Source organism: Solea senegalensis, unplaced genomic scaffold (genome assembly GCF_019176455.1).
Source record: "Solea senegalensis isolate Sse05_10M unplaced genomic scaffold, IFAPA_SoseM_1 scf7180000013730, whole genome shotgun sequence".
Classification (NCBI taxonomy): Eukaryota; Metazoa; Chordata; class Actinopteri; order Pleuronectiformes; family Soleidae; genus Solea; species Solea senegalensis.
Genome location: NW_025320879.1, coordinates 133,115 through 147,549, shown reverse-complemented (window position 1 = coordinate 147,549; position 14,435 = coordinate 133,115). Strand labels below are relative to the sequence as shown.

The 14,435-nt window shown below is 41.0% G+C and overlaps 1 protein-coding gene across 2 annotated transcripts; it reads right to left on the bottom strand.

Annotated features, from left to right (window-relative positions):
* Window positions 1–247: 247 nt before the first annotated feature.
* cass4 (Cas scaffold protein family member 4) lies at window positions 248–14,328 on the bottom strand. 2 transcript variants are annotated; one of them, XM_044015646.1, is made up of 7 exons: window positions 13,827–14,328; window positions 4,649–5,071; window positions 3,925–4,008; window positions 3,704–3,817; window positions 1,682–2,965; window positions 1,405–1,482; window positions 248–1,280 (listed from the first exon to the last, which is right to left on the bottom strand). In XM_044015646.1, the coding sequence occupies exons 1-7, from the start codon at window positions 13,827–13,829 to the stop codon at window positions 864–866; spliced, it is 2,403 nt and encodes an 800-aa protein (XP_043871581.1). In that variant the 5' UTR covers window positions 13,830–14,328; the 3' UTR covers window positions 248–863. The 2 variants fall into 2 exon arrangements, with proteins under 2 accessions (XP_043871581.1, XP_043871580.1); XM_044015645.1 differs by having other exon boundaries at window positions 1,399–1,482; window positions 13,827–14,325.
* Window positions 14,329–14,435: the final 107 nt, after the last annotated feature.

The following is a 14,435-nucleotide window of genomic DNA, read 5'->3' as shown; positions in this document are numbered from 1 at the left end:
AGAAATCATTACAAAGTAGCAGAGTTTCATCTTTTTGGGGCATAGAGATTTAATACTAATAATTTATGACAAGCTAACATCTGGTTCTACTAAGACCCCCAAGACCAAACTGGAAATTTGGAAGTTGGATCTAAATGATGCAATTTCCATTGAAGATTTGAAGGAAGATTGGACACCAAGTTTTTATGCGCAGATACACATCATTAAAACTGCATTTTGCATGCTTTAAATAGACATTGACAACAAATCATTTTCAGTTTTTAATTTAAATCTCAGTAGAAATCCACCATCTGCTGTTATCTGTCTTTTGTTAAGGAAATGTTTGGGAATGGATAACACATTTTTGTCTTTTTTTTAACTAGAATATTTACAAACAAGAAGACATTTCAAATTATCCTGGAGAGTACAGATCTTACTATATTAAGTAACAACAAAGAACAAACAAACATCCATATAGATAACCATATTCATATAATATAAAACTGTTGTAAAATATATAAAATTGATTATATTTCATACTTGTTTATATTGCATTTTAAAAAGATGCTTGAATACAGTATTGTTTAATTTTAGTAAATATATATACAGCTCCATACTTTAACCCGCACCTGCATCCATTATGATATTTGGTAAAGAGCACTGACCGGTTTGGTGACTGAAGTTGAGTATAAATGTTATCAAATAGTTAGCTAAACAAAGGATTGATAAAATAATGTCTTTTGCTGTACAGACAAATGCTGTTCTTCAGTGTTTTACAGCATTTGGCATCTGCAATGTAACAATACTGGATGCTTCTTGTCACATATTCCTTCTTTGTTCCTAATACCTTATGAGGAGAAGTAGAAGAGGAAAATATGTATATGTTAGATGTCAAGTGATATCCGAAAGTGCTGCGCTCTTTGGGCCAGTTCCTTTGCAAACTCTTGCGCCTCATGCAGCGCTTGCTTCTCCGGGAAGTGCAGTGCCGCCTTCTTGGTGGCCACAGCCAGCTGCTTCAGCAGAGAACACAGGTGATTGCTCTTACACAGGAGGCTCTGGTTGGACCCACTGCGCTGGGCCTCCCTACACAGGGTGTCCACCAGTCTCTGGCCAACCATGATCACCAGCTTACTTTGAGAGATGAATTTCTCTGGTGGCTGGCCCTCTTCAAGGCTTCCCACAAACCCGCAGATGGCCTTCTGTAGAGCACCAAAGTAAAGTCGACAATGTTCTGACAGGGACGGTGTTTGATGCTCTTCTGTGCCAGAGCTGGACTCCAAGGAATGACGCTTGTTCTCAGCCTGAGGAGTGGAGAAATGGAGCAAAGGAGGTGAAGATAGCAACAATAACGACAACAGGAAATGTCAAAAAAGTCCATCCTGCTCTTTGAGCAAGAGGTCATACCTAGTGTCAACTCACCTGTACCTTATTTAAGACTGGGGTGACCTTTTCTTTAGGATCTCCCTGCATTTTGTTTTGTTGCTGTTCAAATTCATTCTTGGTCTGGAAAGCAAAAACATTACAATACTGAGTACATTTTGTTTTTTCTTAGATACAACCTCATTCTGTTACCACAGTAGCCTATATTTCATATGAGGATGAAGTGGAAAAGAAAGGAAAGAGGAAAAAGGAGGCAGTAATGCAACATTACACATGCCAACTACCACAGAATAAGAGGCAGAAGTAGGATAAAAGCATTTACCTGTAGCTCTACATAGTCATTGTCATCCTCTAAGTCTCCTTCCCTGTTAGGACTTTCATTCGCTTCTGGTTGAGCCGTGCTGTTGAGAGTCTCTGAATCTTTCTGTGCTGCTCTGAACAGAAGTTTGCTGTTGGCAATGACGATGGAAACCAGACGCTTGACATCCTCTGGAATGGTGCGCGCCACCATAACAAAGCGATCCAGTTGGTCAGGTGTCTGGACTTGCCCTGGGTCCTGGCACAGTGTGTTGAGTGGCCAGCCAGCCATGCTCAGAGCACTCACTGTTTGTTGTAGTATCACACCGGAGTCCTCAATGATTGACAGCTGCTTATAGAGCCTCGTCTGAAGATTGGTATCAGTCAAACGGCGTGCATTACCCTTCACATCCAGGGAAAAGTTTAAGAAGCATGTCAGAGAAGTTGCAATTCCTTCTGATGCTTCCTGGATCTCCTTCATGTGTTTCTGAAGATGTTCTTTGCTCCTCCAGTGACTGCTGACAAACTCCATAAGCCGGGGTACAGCCCTGCAAATGGACTCCTGCAGGTCCAGAAGTCTGCGGCAGGCCTCTTCCTGGCTGAGCGTGACCTCTCGCAAGAGCTCAGGAGAGGACGAGCTCAGAGCCAAGGAGTCGCAAGAACTGGTGGAAGAGCTGGAGGCCGTGCTGATTCTTTGACTGTCTGCTGCTGAAAGACGCAGGATTCGACCTCTCTCGCTGTTCTCCTGTACCAATGACTCTCCACTTCCTGGAAGGTTGCGGAAAGACGCACTGGCCACAAAGTTCCTCCACTGCTGCTGTACCTTGTTGAATTCATAAACATTGTTTGAGTCACCTCTGTATTCTAGGGGCACATGATCACTTTGAACTTGGGCAAAGTGTTCCTCTTTGGGTGGGACAGCATAAACCTCTGTAAGTGTCTGAGTTGGGGGTTTGTCGTAAGTTGGGAGGACTGACACAGCTTTGGGTGAAGTGGAGACATCGAGAGAGCTGGATTTTGGTATATCATAAACTGAAGACGTTGGACTGCCTCTTTGAATGGACCAAGCATGAGATGGAAGAGTTTCATGGAGCTGCCTACAAACACCTCTGTGTGGCATGGTGTCATAGGAGCCTTGGGGGTTACTTGGTTTCTCTGGACCCACTGGCACATCATAGATCCACTCAGGCTTGCGGGGGCTAGGAAGAGTGTTGCATCCACCAATCATTTTCTGTTGGTCTTCTTTGGCCGAGGGAATGGGGATGTCATAGTTGGGGTCCTGAGGCAAAGATGGTGGAACTGCATATACCTGAGCACAAAACAAGGTTGTAAGTATTGCTGTTGCACAGGTTAAGGTTCTCAGGAATGAAGCACCTTACTTTACTTTTCATCTGCTTCCATTTTCAATTTTACCTTTTGCCTAATGTAAGTTCAATTCATTAAAGACTTTCTGTTTTTTTTTCCTTGAAACTGCATTTGGGTCCTCCATTTTTTACACTTCTGTGAAAGTGACACATATACAATCTAATAACTGCAGCTGTCTACACTGACTGTGTGATGGCTCATAACTTACTCAAGCAAACTCTGCTAAATAATTTGCTGAATTTACTTAATTCAGTTCAGCAATTTCTACCATATCATTTCACATGATTCAATATTTTAGTTTATTTAACTTTACTTAAAAAAAATATTTATTCTTCTGATTTTAGTGACCTCCGTAAGTGGAACTTAACTGTTAGACCCATCAAACTTCATCAAAACAATAAGTCTGGCTTCATAATTGTAATCTGTCTTCTTCATTTAATGTGCATAGCTGCAGGGATTTGTTGATCTGCGACTTAGGTTCTGAGTGCTGCCAAAGCACAGATGACCTACACTCAATACTGTGCCTGAACGCATCTTTATTGACACAGACTCGTGTGCTTTTTAACATCACACAGTGTCTGTTGGTTTGTTTTAAGCATACTGAAACTTTATATTTATAAAATACAGAACAATTTGTTTTTATACTCATAATTTTTTAACCATCAAAATGTCTGAAACTTACATAAGTGTCTCCTGGACTATTGCACCTTGAAATCTCTGGAGGGTCAAATTTCTTCTCCAGCTCTGAAAGTTGAATCAGTGAGTTCTTTCGAGACATGTGTCTTGGTGTTGATCCCTGCAAATGGATCGTGACAGAAATCAGTGGCGATATCAGAACAGTACATCTATAAACACTCTCTACTTATGATGCATATTTGTTGTGTATTGTTTTTGGGAGCTTACAGTGAAGAGAGAAGCTCGTCTTGCTTGGCTCGGGACATCATAAACCTCGCCCTTTCGACTGGGCATCGTGTTAAAGGGAGAGCGCTGTGGATAAAGCAGAGAGGCTGTAACGTAAGGACTGACAGCATCGCTGCTTTGATCAAAGCAGCATCTACCTCACTGACCTCTGCATCGATTCATTTATGGGGACAGTTTTTGCTCTGAAGCCTGATGAGAGTGCCACAGAAGCCCATTACGCATACACTTGGCCAATTAAAGCAGCTCTTAAATAGAAACCATGCTGCTCATTGAATATTAGGTGGCTACTGTAGAAGGGAAGAGGACTTCCCCTGGAGCAGTGGAGGAAATGGTGAACATCTGGGTGTTTGTCTTCACTTTGTGCCACATAGGCACCCGTACAGACACTTCTGTCTTTCTGGGGTCTCTGGTGGCATGTGCTGCTGTTAGCAGTTAAAAAATGTCTGAAGTCTGTGTCTGTTTGTCTTTTACAGGCCCATAAAGACCCCAGTGCTGCATGCCTGTCCCCATGGAGAGGCCCCTGGTCCCCCATCTGTAAGCTCTTTTGCCAGCAGGGAGTTCACAGCATTGCATTTCTCCAGCAGCTTACCTCTCTAATCATGAGAGTGAATACTTCCCAAGGAAAATAACTGACTCTGACCTGAGAGCAATAGATTAACAAACATAAACACTGCATCACACTTGTAACAAATAAACCTTTTTGTACCTTGTCTCTCTCGGGTCCTTCTGTGCTGTGCTTCAGTTTCGAACAAAGTGGACTTCTTGACGATGATAAGGGAGTGGACGGGACCTTGTAAATCATGTCCATGCGTTCATAAGCTGGACTGCTGGGGGCTCGAGGCACAATGGGGATCTGGTAGATATTTTGTATACAATCATCAGCTTTATCACCAGTGGACTTGGCATTTTCCGTGGCGTGGCATGCAGAGCCTGCACTGGTGTCAGTCTGTGGAAGGATCTGCAGTCTGTTCGCAGGGGCCAGGCCGTGCTGTCCATACAGAGAGCACATCCACCATCCACTGGTGCCAGCCACGTGTTGGTCCACCACCAAGACAATGTCACCTTTTCTAAAAGCCAGTTCATCTGCACACTCTGCCGTGTTGTCATACAGAGCTATGGCAAGTTTGTTCTAAAATAAAGAGAAGAGAGAAAAAAAATACATGCATAAATCAGGAGGTTCTAACACAATGTAGATGTGTCACTTTAAAACTGCTGTCAATTAAATAATGTAGTTAAAATCTGTGTTGAGTAGCTCTTTAATCTGACAAATGTAATGGTTCTAGAAAGCTAAAAAAAACTATGTATAGTGTTGGAAAGGAAAATTATTTATTTTGACTGATATTGATCACACTGGAACACAAAGTTAACAAAACACATGGAAATATTAACTGGGAGTCTTATAGTCCAAGTAGGCTAAGTAGACGGTTGGGGCCATTTGTTTTCGTCAGGGTCGGTGGTCATGTGACAAAGGTATCCGTTTTTGCCCATCCACACTAATATGCAGCCCCTGAGTTTTCAAACAAAAACAGAGCCAGTAGCAGGGCTAGTGTGGACCTAACTACAGGCATATCTGGAGCAGAATTTATGTGAACCAAAAACTGAGTTGCATGGATGATGTATCAGTTTGAAGGACAGTAAAAATCGGGGTAATATTTTTCCAATATCCCACAGCACATTATTGCTTGTCCAAACTTGTCACCTAAAAATTACATTCCCAGACGCCTAATCTGCATTCTTGAATTTTGTTTTGTAAGGAATGTATTTTCTGGAAAAAAACTTAACATTGTGGCGGTATTTTGCTTGGTAGACTCATAACATCTCAAGAAATCTTACGTCCTCCCACTGGTGAGAATTTTGTTTAGTGGTGAAAACAGTGAGTGAGGTAAGGAGGAAGGAAGGTCGAAAGGTGACATTGCTGACAGCAACTTTAACATGACAAAAGAAACACTATATACTTGACATCAAGAACCTTGATAAGCAACAGTTATCTGATCGTAATGTAGCAAATTGCAGGAAATTGACCAAAACCTGAACAGTGTTTCTAAATATTGCAGGCCTCTTTTGTTTGCTGACGCAGGCTTGATGACAACATTTCCTCTTGTATGTTGCAACAAGTTGCATGTCTGCATCACAAGAAAACATTGCTCAGCCACTTCATTAATCAGACTTGACAACAGTAGTCGTCGCCATGTTTCCGATATTGTTAGCATGGCCATGAAACAAACTCAAAATTGACGCTATGAATTAACTCATTTTGTTTATTTTCACTTCCTATTAAGAGATAAATGAAAAAAACACGTTTCCTCAAAGCTTCCTCTTGCAGGCCTACAAGCATCCACGCTCATCGCTCCAAAAATACATTGACATTTGCACATGCAAACCCTCTGCCACGTGTTGAGGCAGCCTTCACCATCCGAGCAACCCACAAACCCACAAACCCTCCTCTCTGTGGTATTAGCTGTTAGTGTGAGAAACTCGCTGTAAATGATGAAACAGGCCTTTACAACAAAACCACGGGGCTGAGCAGAAATGACAGCCAGCAGGCACGCTGTGGTTTGACTTAGTGTGCAGACATTTGATTTCTTCTTATTATTATTATTCCTGAGAAACATAAATGCGAGGCATGACAGGTGACAAATCTAGCAAGTACATGATGCTCCACCCACTGCCATCCACCCAATAACACGGCTTGGAACTCCGGTGTGGATATTTTTCACAGAGAACTTCAGCCAAGATTAGCTAACACACACTCTCTCTCGCCCTCTTATGTTAGTTGGTGAATATTTAATGTACAGAACATTTTTATGATGCATTGTTGTCATCTTGTTGTCTCCTCTCACCATGTGACAGTTTTCCACTTTCATTCTCAATCTCCGCCTGTTGCCGACACATGGAAATGGAACAAAGTGGTTCAGTGTTTATAAAAATAACACATAGCGTGAGTGTAACACCGGGTCAAAGTGCAGCGTCTTATTTCCCCCATTTGCAGAGAGTCTGACAACCAGATGGAGATGGATTTGACCCTGAAGTGGCAGAATGGTTGCCTCCTTAAATAATTACACTGGTTCTTATTTCATGTGCCAAACCTCACGTGGAGAATAAAGCAGTAGACAATGAATGGATGAACCGAGTTAGTTACACAATGATGACTGAACTACAGAGCCAAGTGTTTGAGGACGGCAGGGATGTAACTAATGATGATTTTCTCGGTTGTTTTGTTTGTATAATGTTATAACATTGAGAAAAATACTGAGATATGAACACACAAGTTAATGACGTGTTTTGAGTTACTCACAGCTAAATTGTGTCATACTTGCTTGCCTGGGATCAGTTTTAGTTTTTCATATAAGCAGAAAGTATCTTATAAAGGTTATACTTTTGAGGTAAAAAATACCACACACACACACACACACCCCTTTACTTGTGTATTCATGGTGCCAGAGGGGCGACAATCTGTGCTGTGCGCTTTGGATTTTCGAATGGTATTTTTAGGGCATGTTGTTTTTGTTTAGTGTCTGCTGTTTTATGTAGGTTTTTTTGTTGCTCAGTTGTTTTTCTTATTCTTTAAATATGTTTGTATTAATGTTCCTGAAATTTGGAATAAAAAAAAAACCCAGAAAACAAAATACTTAATTGTTGCCTTGTAGCCTTAGACCATAGCCAAGCCCTATATCTATAATCAAAGTATCATCCCATGAATATTCTTAACACATTGAAAATATGGCACAAGTTCCTTCCTTTACTGATGCATGTAAAGGTAACACACACACACATACTGTATACAGATACAAATATAGCAGTGATGGTGCACTGAGTCAGACAGAAACCTAGCCAAACAAACACACGAGCCACAGCTGATAAGCCTGCGTGTGTCTGTGTGTGTGTCTGAAGCTCTCAGGCTCTAAATTCTCAACAAAGAGCCCTTTCACCATCAGAGCACCAACATGCTCAACACCTGTTGGGATGCAGGCCTGTGGAGCACACACACACACACACACACCAAGCCTCAACAATCTCCCTGCCTAATCCTCTGGGTCATGCTACAGACATGCAGGCAAACTACGTAGGCTCAGATGTCAGTCAGCGAACACACACCAGCCAGATTTATGTTGCTCTAGTTTCTCTTTGGAATAATCCGTTTGGCACTATCCTAAGATGACACAATCAACTGATTTCATCATCATCATCGCCACAAAGTCTGCTTTTCTTTCATACTTGCGCTGCATTTTCTTCATCCATAATAAAATGTAATGTAAATGTAAAATGCCTGCCCCTGTTTCATTTGGCTACAAATATCATGTTTCACCAAAGCCCACTGGTGACCTGATTCTTTTCGTGTCACCTAAAATAAATTCCACTGTTAAAACCACGGCTCAACCAAAACAATTCATGAGAATTCACGTCACTTGTTCTGACAAGACGTCCGTTCTTTCCACCACAAGCGGTGTTTACTTGTGCCCCTGACTCTGTGGCTGTGTTGATCCCTGAATACAGTAACAAAGTCAGATTCAGCTGTGACTCTTTTGGATTCCTGCATACGCCTGCTTGTGCTGATCAGCCCCTCTGACAGCTGGCCTTCAGGACTTTAACTGCACAGCTGCCTCGCCTCTCCCTTCTCTCTGCTCCATCCTGTTCACAAACTAACGTCGGTCCGTCAGACACAACGCAAATAATGCTTTGAGGCAGTGAGCCACACTGAACCAAAGGAGTGATTTATCCTCTCAAACGGATCATTCAGGATAAATGAGACAAAAGCAGCGTTCCGTATACGTTTGCTGGAGTATACTATCTATAAGTATGTTGGTACTGTAGGCAAGAACCTTGTTTGTTGGAGACTGCCATCTCGTGTAAACCACCCAGAGCATTTTGACGCAGAAGCATACGACGGCAACAACGAACATCCATCCTGATATGCAAAGGTGGCTCCCTGACGCGCCTGAGAGGTGTAAGCGGTATCGATCTGCAGTCTCACCACTAAAGGTCACCAATTCTTAACACACTGGACCTTTAAAAATGTTGCATTGTTAATTCCACAACACCGTCATGTGGACTTATTCACGCTATTTGACATCAAGCATTCATCAGGTCGTCATGAAGGGTGTTTAATTCAAACTATATCGATGCCATTGATGGACATTCAACGGGTATTTCACTGTGCTTTTCCTCATTTAAAGCTGCAGGAGGCAGCATTGCTAGAAAAATGTGGAGTCTCATCTTGTTAAAGGGGTGTTAAACTCTAACATTTTTTGCATCGCAGTCCCTGTCTTGAGTCTCTCCCATTAGATGAGCACTACTGAAAGCAATCTCTGTATCTCTGAAAGGCTCCACAGATGTTGACACAAGTTTTAATGCCATCATCATGCAACTGCCTTTGCTTTTCCCTTTGTGTAGGTTTCTTTGCAACCTAGGCAGTTGTCACAGATGCTAGAACAGCAATCATTCCACCAAAGGGACCCACATGCAGAGAAACATAAGCCGGAGACACACTGCACAACTTTCACAGTCCACTTACTGATTTTGAAAAGACTTGGAGCACACACTAACCGACTGGTTTCAGCAAAAAGACACATTTAATGACTGCACACATCAAACTCTCACGAGAGCGACCGTGTTTACGAGAGAAACAGTTTCAGGGTAAACAAACATCGCCATCATTGTTTTGATATCCCCACTCCTTCCTGTTGTCTTCATCTTCTGACACTATTTCCTGTGTCCCACCTACTCTTTTTCATTGGAAGGTTTCAGGAAGGTTTCAGGAAGATTCTAGGAGTTCATTCTCAGATCACTTGCATTTGCATCATGGGGAATGTTTATAGTAGTAACAGCAAAAAATGTCTCCTATTGCACCTTAAAACAGAGGAGAGACATGCAGTGATGCTTATGTCAATATAATAAAAGAGTGTTCAGTCCCAGAGAGCTGCTGAAACAGAATCCAGACCAGGAGGCAGTTCCCAGTGTGGGAATTGCACTCTTTTAGTTCACTGAGACCTTTTGCCCCTCGACAGTAAGGGGACGACCCCAGGGTCAGGTCAGCACCTCATCCATTAAACATTCAGACATCTGTAAGGCCCCGCACACAGGACTGAGCGTTCACTAGAAATTAGAAAAATCTTCATTAACCACATATTGAGATGATCTTTCTTATTTATTTAATTATTTATTTTTTAAATGGGGACAGGAAGTCTGCTCATGAATATGACATTCAAGGCTTTCCCACAGTGTCTTAGATAAAGACAACAACAGGAGACAGGGGCAGAGGGAAAAACACTAAACGAGACATTTGGTATTCCAGTAATTTGTCTTTCAACATATTGAAAAACTTGTTCCTGGATGATCAATTTTACCATATGAAAAAGATCAGATGTGGTCCATGGAAAAATCACCTTTGTCAACCGCGTCTCCAACCCAAATAAATTCAAGCAGAAGCCTGGGAGACTGATTTAGGCTCTGTGGCAGTGACACTGACTTGCTGGAGCTGCCCTGGTATTTCCTGTATTGGAACTGGTGAGAACTATGTCAAAATATTATACACAAACAAAATGGATGAGAGCTTTAGTGACCAATCAACATTCCAAATGAACAGCTACAACCACAGCAGCATGAAAGTACAGAAACAGATTTTATGAAGTTTGAAAGTAAACGAGGGAAACGGATGTGATCTCTGATTCTAGCTATCAAGTATTGGTCTTGTGAACAAAATTGAATATGCCATATAACTGAACACATGTGACCTAAGGGATAAGGTAGGATGACATGTGGGACAGACTTTCGGCTGGTTAAGGTATTACAACAACAGTTAAGGGGGAGAGATTTAGTTAGATTTAGGCTAAAACGACTTGGTTAAAGAGGAACTATGCAGGATTTTTACTGTGATGCAACAGCTTCGGAGTCAAAACAAAAACAAAAACAGCCATATATGCAAAGTTCCTCTTTGAGTTTTGACAATACATCTACTGGGCTACAAAACCATTGAGTTAGGTTTATATAACAGAATTAAGGTGGTAGGTTAAGACTAAATAATTACTGTGTCAGATTTTAGCTGCAAAAGAGTTGAGTTAGGACAACAAAAACATGGAAGACTACTGAGGTATTGATCTTATGTCTTAAGAAGTGTACTAAGAGAATCTAGTGAACTAGATTAGCGGTGCAGCTATCTAAAGATGTTTAAAAGTACAAATCTATTTGCTCATTTCGTTTGTATTTGTATTGGCCTGTGTAGCAGCTAACAGAACGAGCACAAAGGGTGAATGACGGACAATGTGAGGAGCAGAAGATAACGAGCGTTCTGCAGGCTCACTGCTCTGAGGCAGGAACTTATCACACACTTATTTATATTCACATTTCCTCAGTCCTGCTTCTGCCTTTTCTCACTTCTGTGCTGAATACTCCTTCAGTTGTGAATATTAGCAGTTAAATTGTGTATGTGATGCATGAGTATTATGAGGATCTTTCTTTTTGGGGGGGGGTCCTTCTGTATTTCATTTCATTGCAACTGAGGAACTTCTTCGTGAGAACACCACAATATAAAGACAAACCGCCTGTATTACTATGTTTTGAATTTTGCATATTTAAACCTATAGGAATTGATTTTTCTGAGGACTGAAAATAAATCTGCAACGCCAAATTTACTGTTATTACCTTAAATAGAAATGATTCAGTATGTGCTGCAGTTATTCACAAATGTTGTGCTTCTGTTGTTCAGTGGCGGGCAGGTTTTAACCTGAATCCTAGCCTTTGTTCACTGGGAGAAACTGTGTGTGTTACTGCTGGAGAAACAGTGGTGAGGAGAATAGTAAAGTTGAACATTTCAATGAGTTAAAAGATGGTAAATTGCTCCTCAGCACTCAGGGAAACTTCTGAGGTCAGAAAACAATTAATTCTCTGTGGATTTGTTCCTTCAAATAACTTTTTTTTCTACTGTTACAATAAAAATATATACTACTACTGCAAGTTATTACTGCATATTATTGATTTGTTCTTGCGTTCATTAGCTTATAAATGTATCCATGTCTCAGGAAATGTCATGCCTGATGTAGATTTATGTTTTTTAATTTGTCCTAATCCCCTAACCCTGCCACAAGGGGGACTCTGCCTTTTCCGCTCATGAATTATAATCATCTTATTTAAGATTCTCGTCTTTCCCTTAAATTCTGAGGTAAAGTGAGTGGGATGTGAAGAGGATGCTGCCACTTCTCTTATTTGTGTGTGTGTGTGTGTGTGCCCTCATGACTATCTGACTCCTGCTCTCAGATGATAAAAACACTCACATCAACAGCACACATGGCAGAACCAAAAATAGCTCTCAATGAACTCAAAAAAAGAAAGAAATTCCCACACAAAATAACCTTAAAGAACGGAAGTGAGATTGCTTAAGCTGACACTTAGTCATCAACCTGACCCAGTATTTATTTTTCTTGGAGAAGCAATGCATATGAAAAGCTCAGTCATATAGTTGCTTTGCATGGGAAAAAAATCAGGATGATACATATCCTTTTCCTGTCTTTACACACAGGTCCTGGGAAGATTAGGCTTCATTCAAACATTAGTCACATTCAGGCTTTAGAAAGCATTTTCCACACAAAGACCCTTAAAGCAAATATTGACTTGCTTTGGCCTGGTAGGCCCCCACTCTGACTGAGATAACTCTAATGTTTTCTCCATCTGCTGCTGGCTACTGCTGGAGTTACTCTGGGAGTCCTGTGACAAACACTGACTTGTAAAGATGAAACGACGCAAACACATCGCACTGATGATTTCCAAGTTAACCTGCAAAACAGATTCACAAGTACAGTGGTGTCGAGTGGTCCAACTCTTAAATTTAAGACCATTTTTGCTGCATGACATTCCAGTTAGTGAGCTGAGGGAACAGAGGCATTCAGCTGAGCAGCCATGTTTTAATGTCTTTAAAATAGCTGCATCATTAACACTGATATCAAATTTGATTTGTTTTGTTTTCGATTGCTCTACGTTCTATGACAAATCAAAAATAATAGAAATACAGGAAATAATTCATATCTATAAATGTTGTAGTAGTAGTGCTCCATCATTTAACAACAATATTGCTGTTAAATTGTTAGACTTAAGACACTTAAGCACAGTAACATGTAATGGTATGGTGATAACTTTGTCAGAGGGATGTAATATTAAGGTAATGCCACTTATTTATAATGCAATTTCCATCTATTTAATAACAATGGTAAATGGGTAGCAACAATTATAGTTATATTTATGCACGAAATTGCTTACAAATGGGAAATACTACAGGCTACCATTAGAGTTTCACCTTTACCTTTGCATGACACTGAATCAAAATTGATAAAGTTAAATTTCATCCTCCTTTAAGTCCTACAAATATTTTCTATTATCATCAAGCTACTACTTGGCAACTACTTTAGAAATAAAATAGAATTGCCTTATAATATTACTTTCTATTACAAAATTATTATCATAGTTTTTACTGTGAAATGTAATCATCTAAAAATCAAAGTATAATTAACTAAAAAGACATCCCATTTATTTGAGATGATAATCTCACTTGTGAAAGCTTCTGTGTTAATGAGGCTCGTAAAGTTTCCCCTCAGCTCAAACTGAGGATCAGGCCTCTCAGGTTACAGCCTACAGTAGAGCGCCTCTGAGGGGCTGTGTGTAGAAATAAGTGGTAGCTGACACCGCATGTTAAAGTGAAATCCAAGCAGGTGGTCCATACATGGACACTTCTCTGGCTGAGCAACGGCCAACAACAGGGTGGATACTAAAAGCATCGTTGTATAAAATTAAAATACTGAATTCATGTGTGTCAATCAGAATGAAAGCAGAGCTGTGATGAAAAACATTGCATTGAAGTAAAACATTTTGAAGCTGATGCTGTGTGTTGCAGTACTCACCATGTTTAAGCGGCTTTGTTTGGCTTCCACTCAGAGGAATCGGTGTGTCCACACAGGAGCGGTGAGTCCTCAGTGAACCATCTCCAGCACGAGTGTGTGTGAGAACTGTTGAGGATTTACTCCTCCTGTGTGTTTCTCAAGCATATTGTCTGAGCTGTCACTGAGGCAGACTGTTTTACTGCCTGGGCGGGGAAACCAAACTCCATGTCATTGACAGAGCTGCTTTCCTTCAGTGCCATTGGCCAGAGACACCCCCCTCTTCTCTGTAACTGCCCCACCCATCTAGATTTTTTTACCCCTCAATTTCATGGATCTTTACCCTCTTTCACTTTTATCTTTCCGGTGCAGAAAGCACCTCACTATTTTAGTTTTTATTTTGGTTCCTCTTTTCTTAGAACTTTGACATGTTTCATTTGTTACGAGTGATAGGCAGAATTGCAAAGGAAGCATAGGGGGAAGTTTGTTTGACAACGAAAATTCTTGTTGGTTTCCTTGTAGTTGCCTAGGCAACACAGACAGCAGCATCTGGGAGAGTCGAGTTGGGGGTTGGAGAACGCAAGTGGGGTACAGGGGTCACAATGAACTTTCAGTCTGAGGATGCCGATTGCC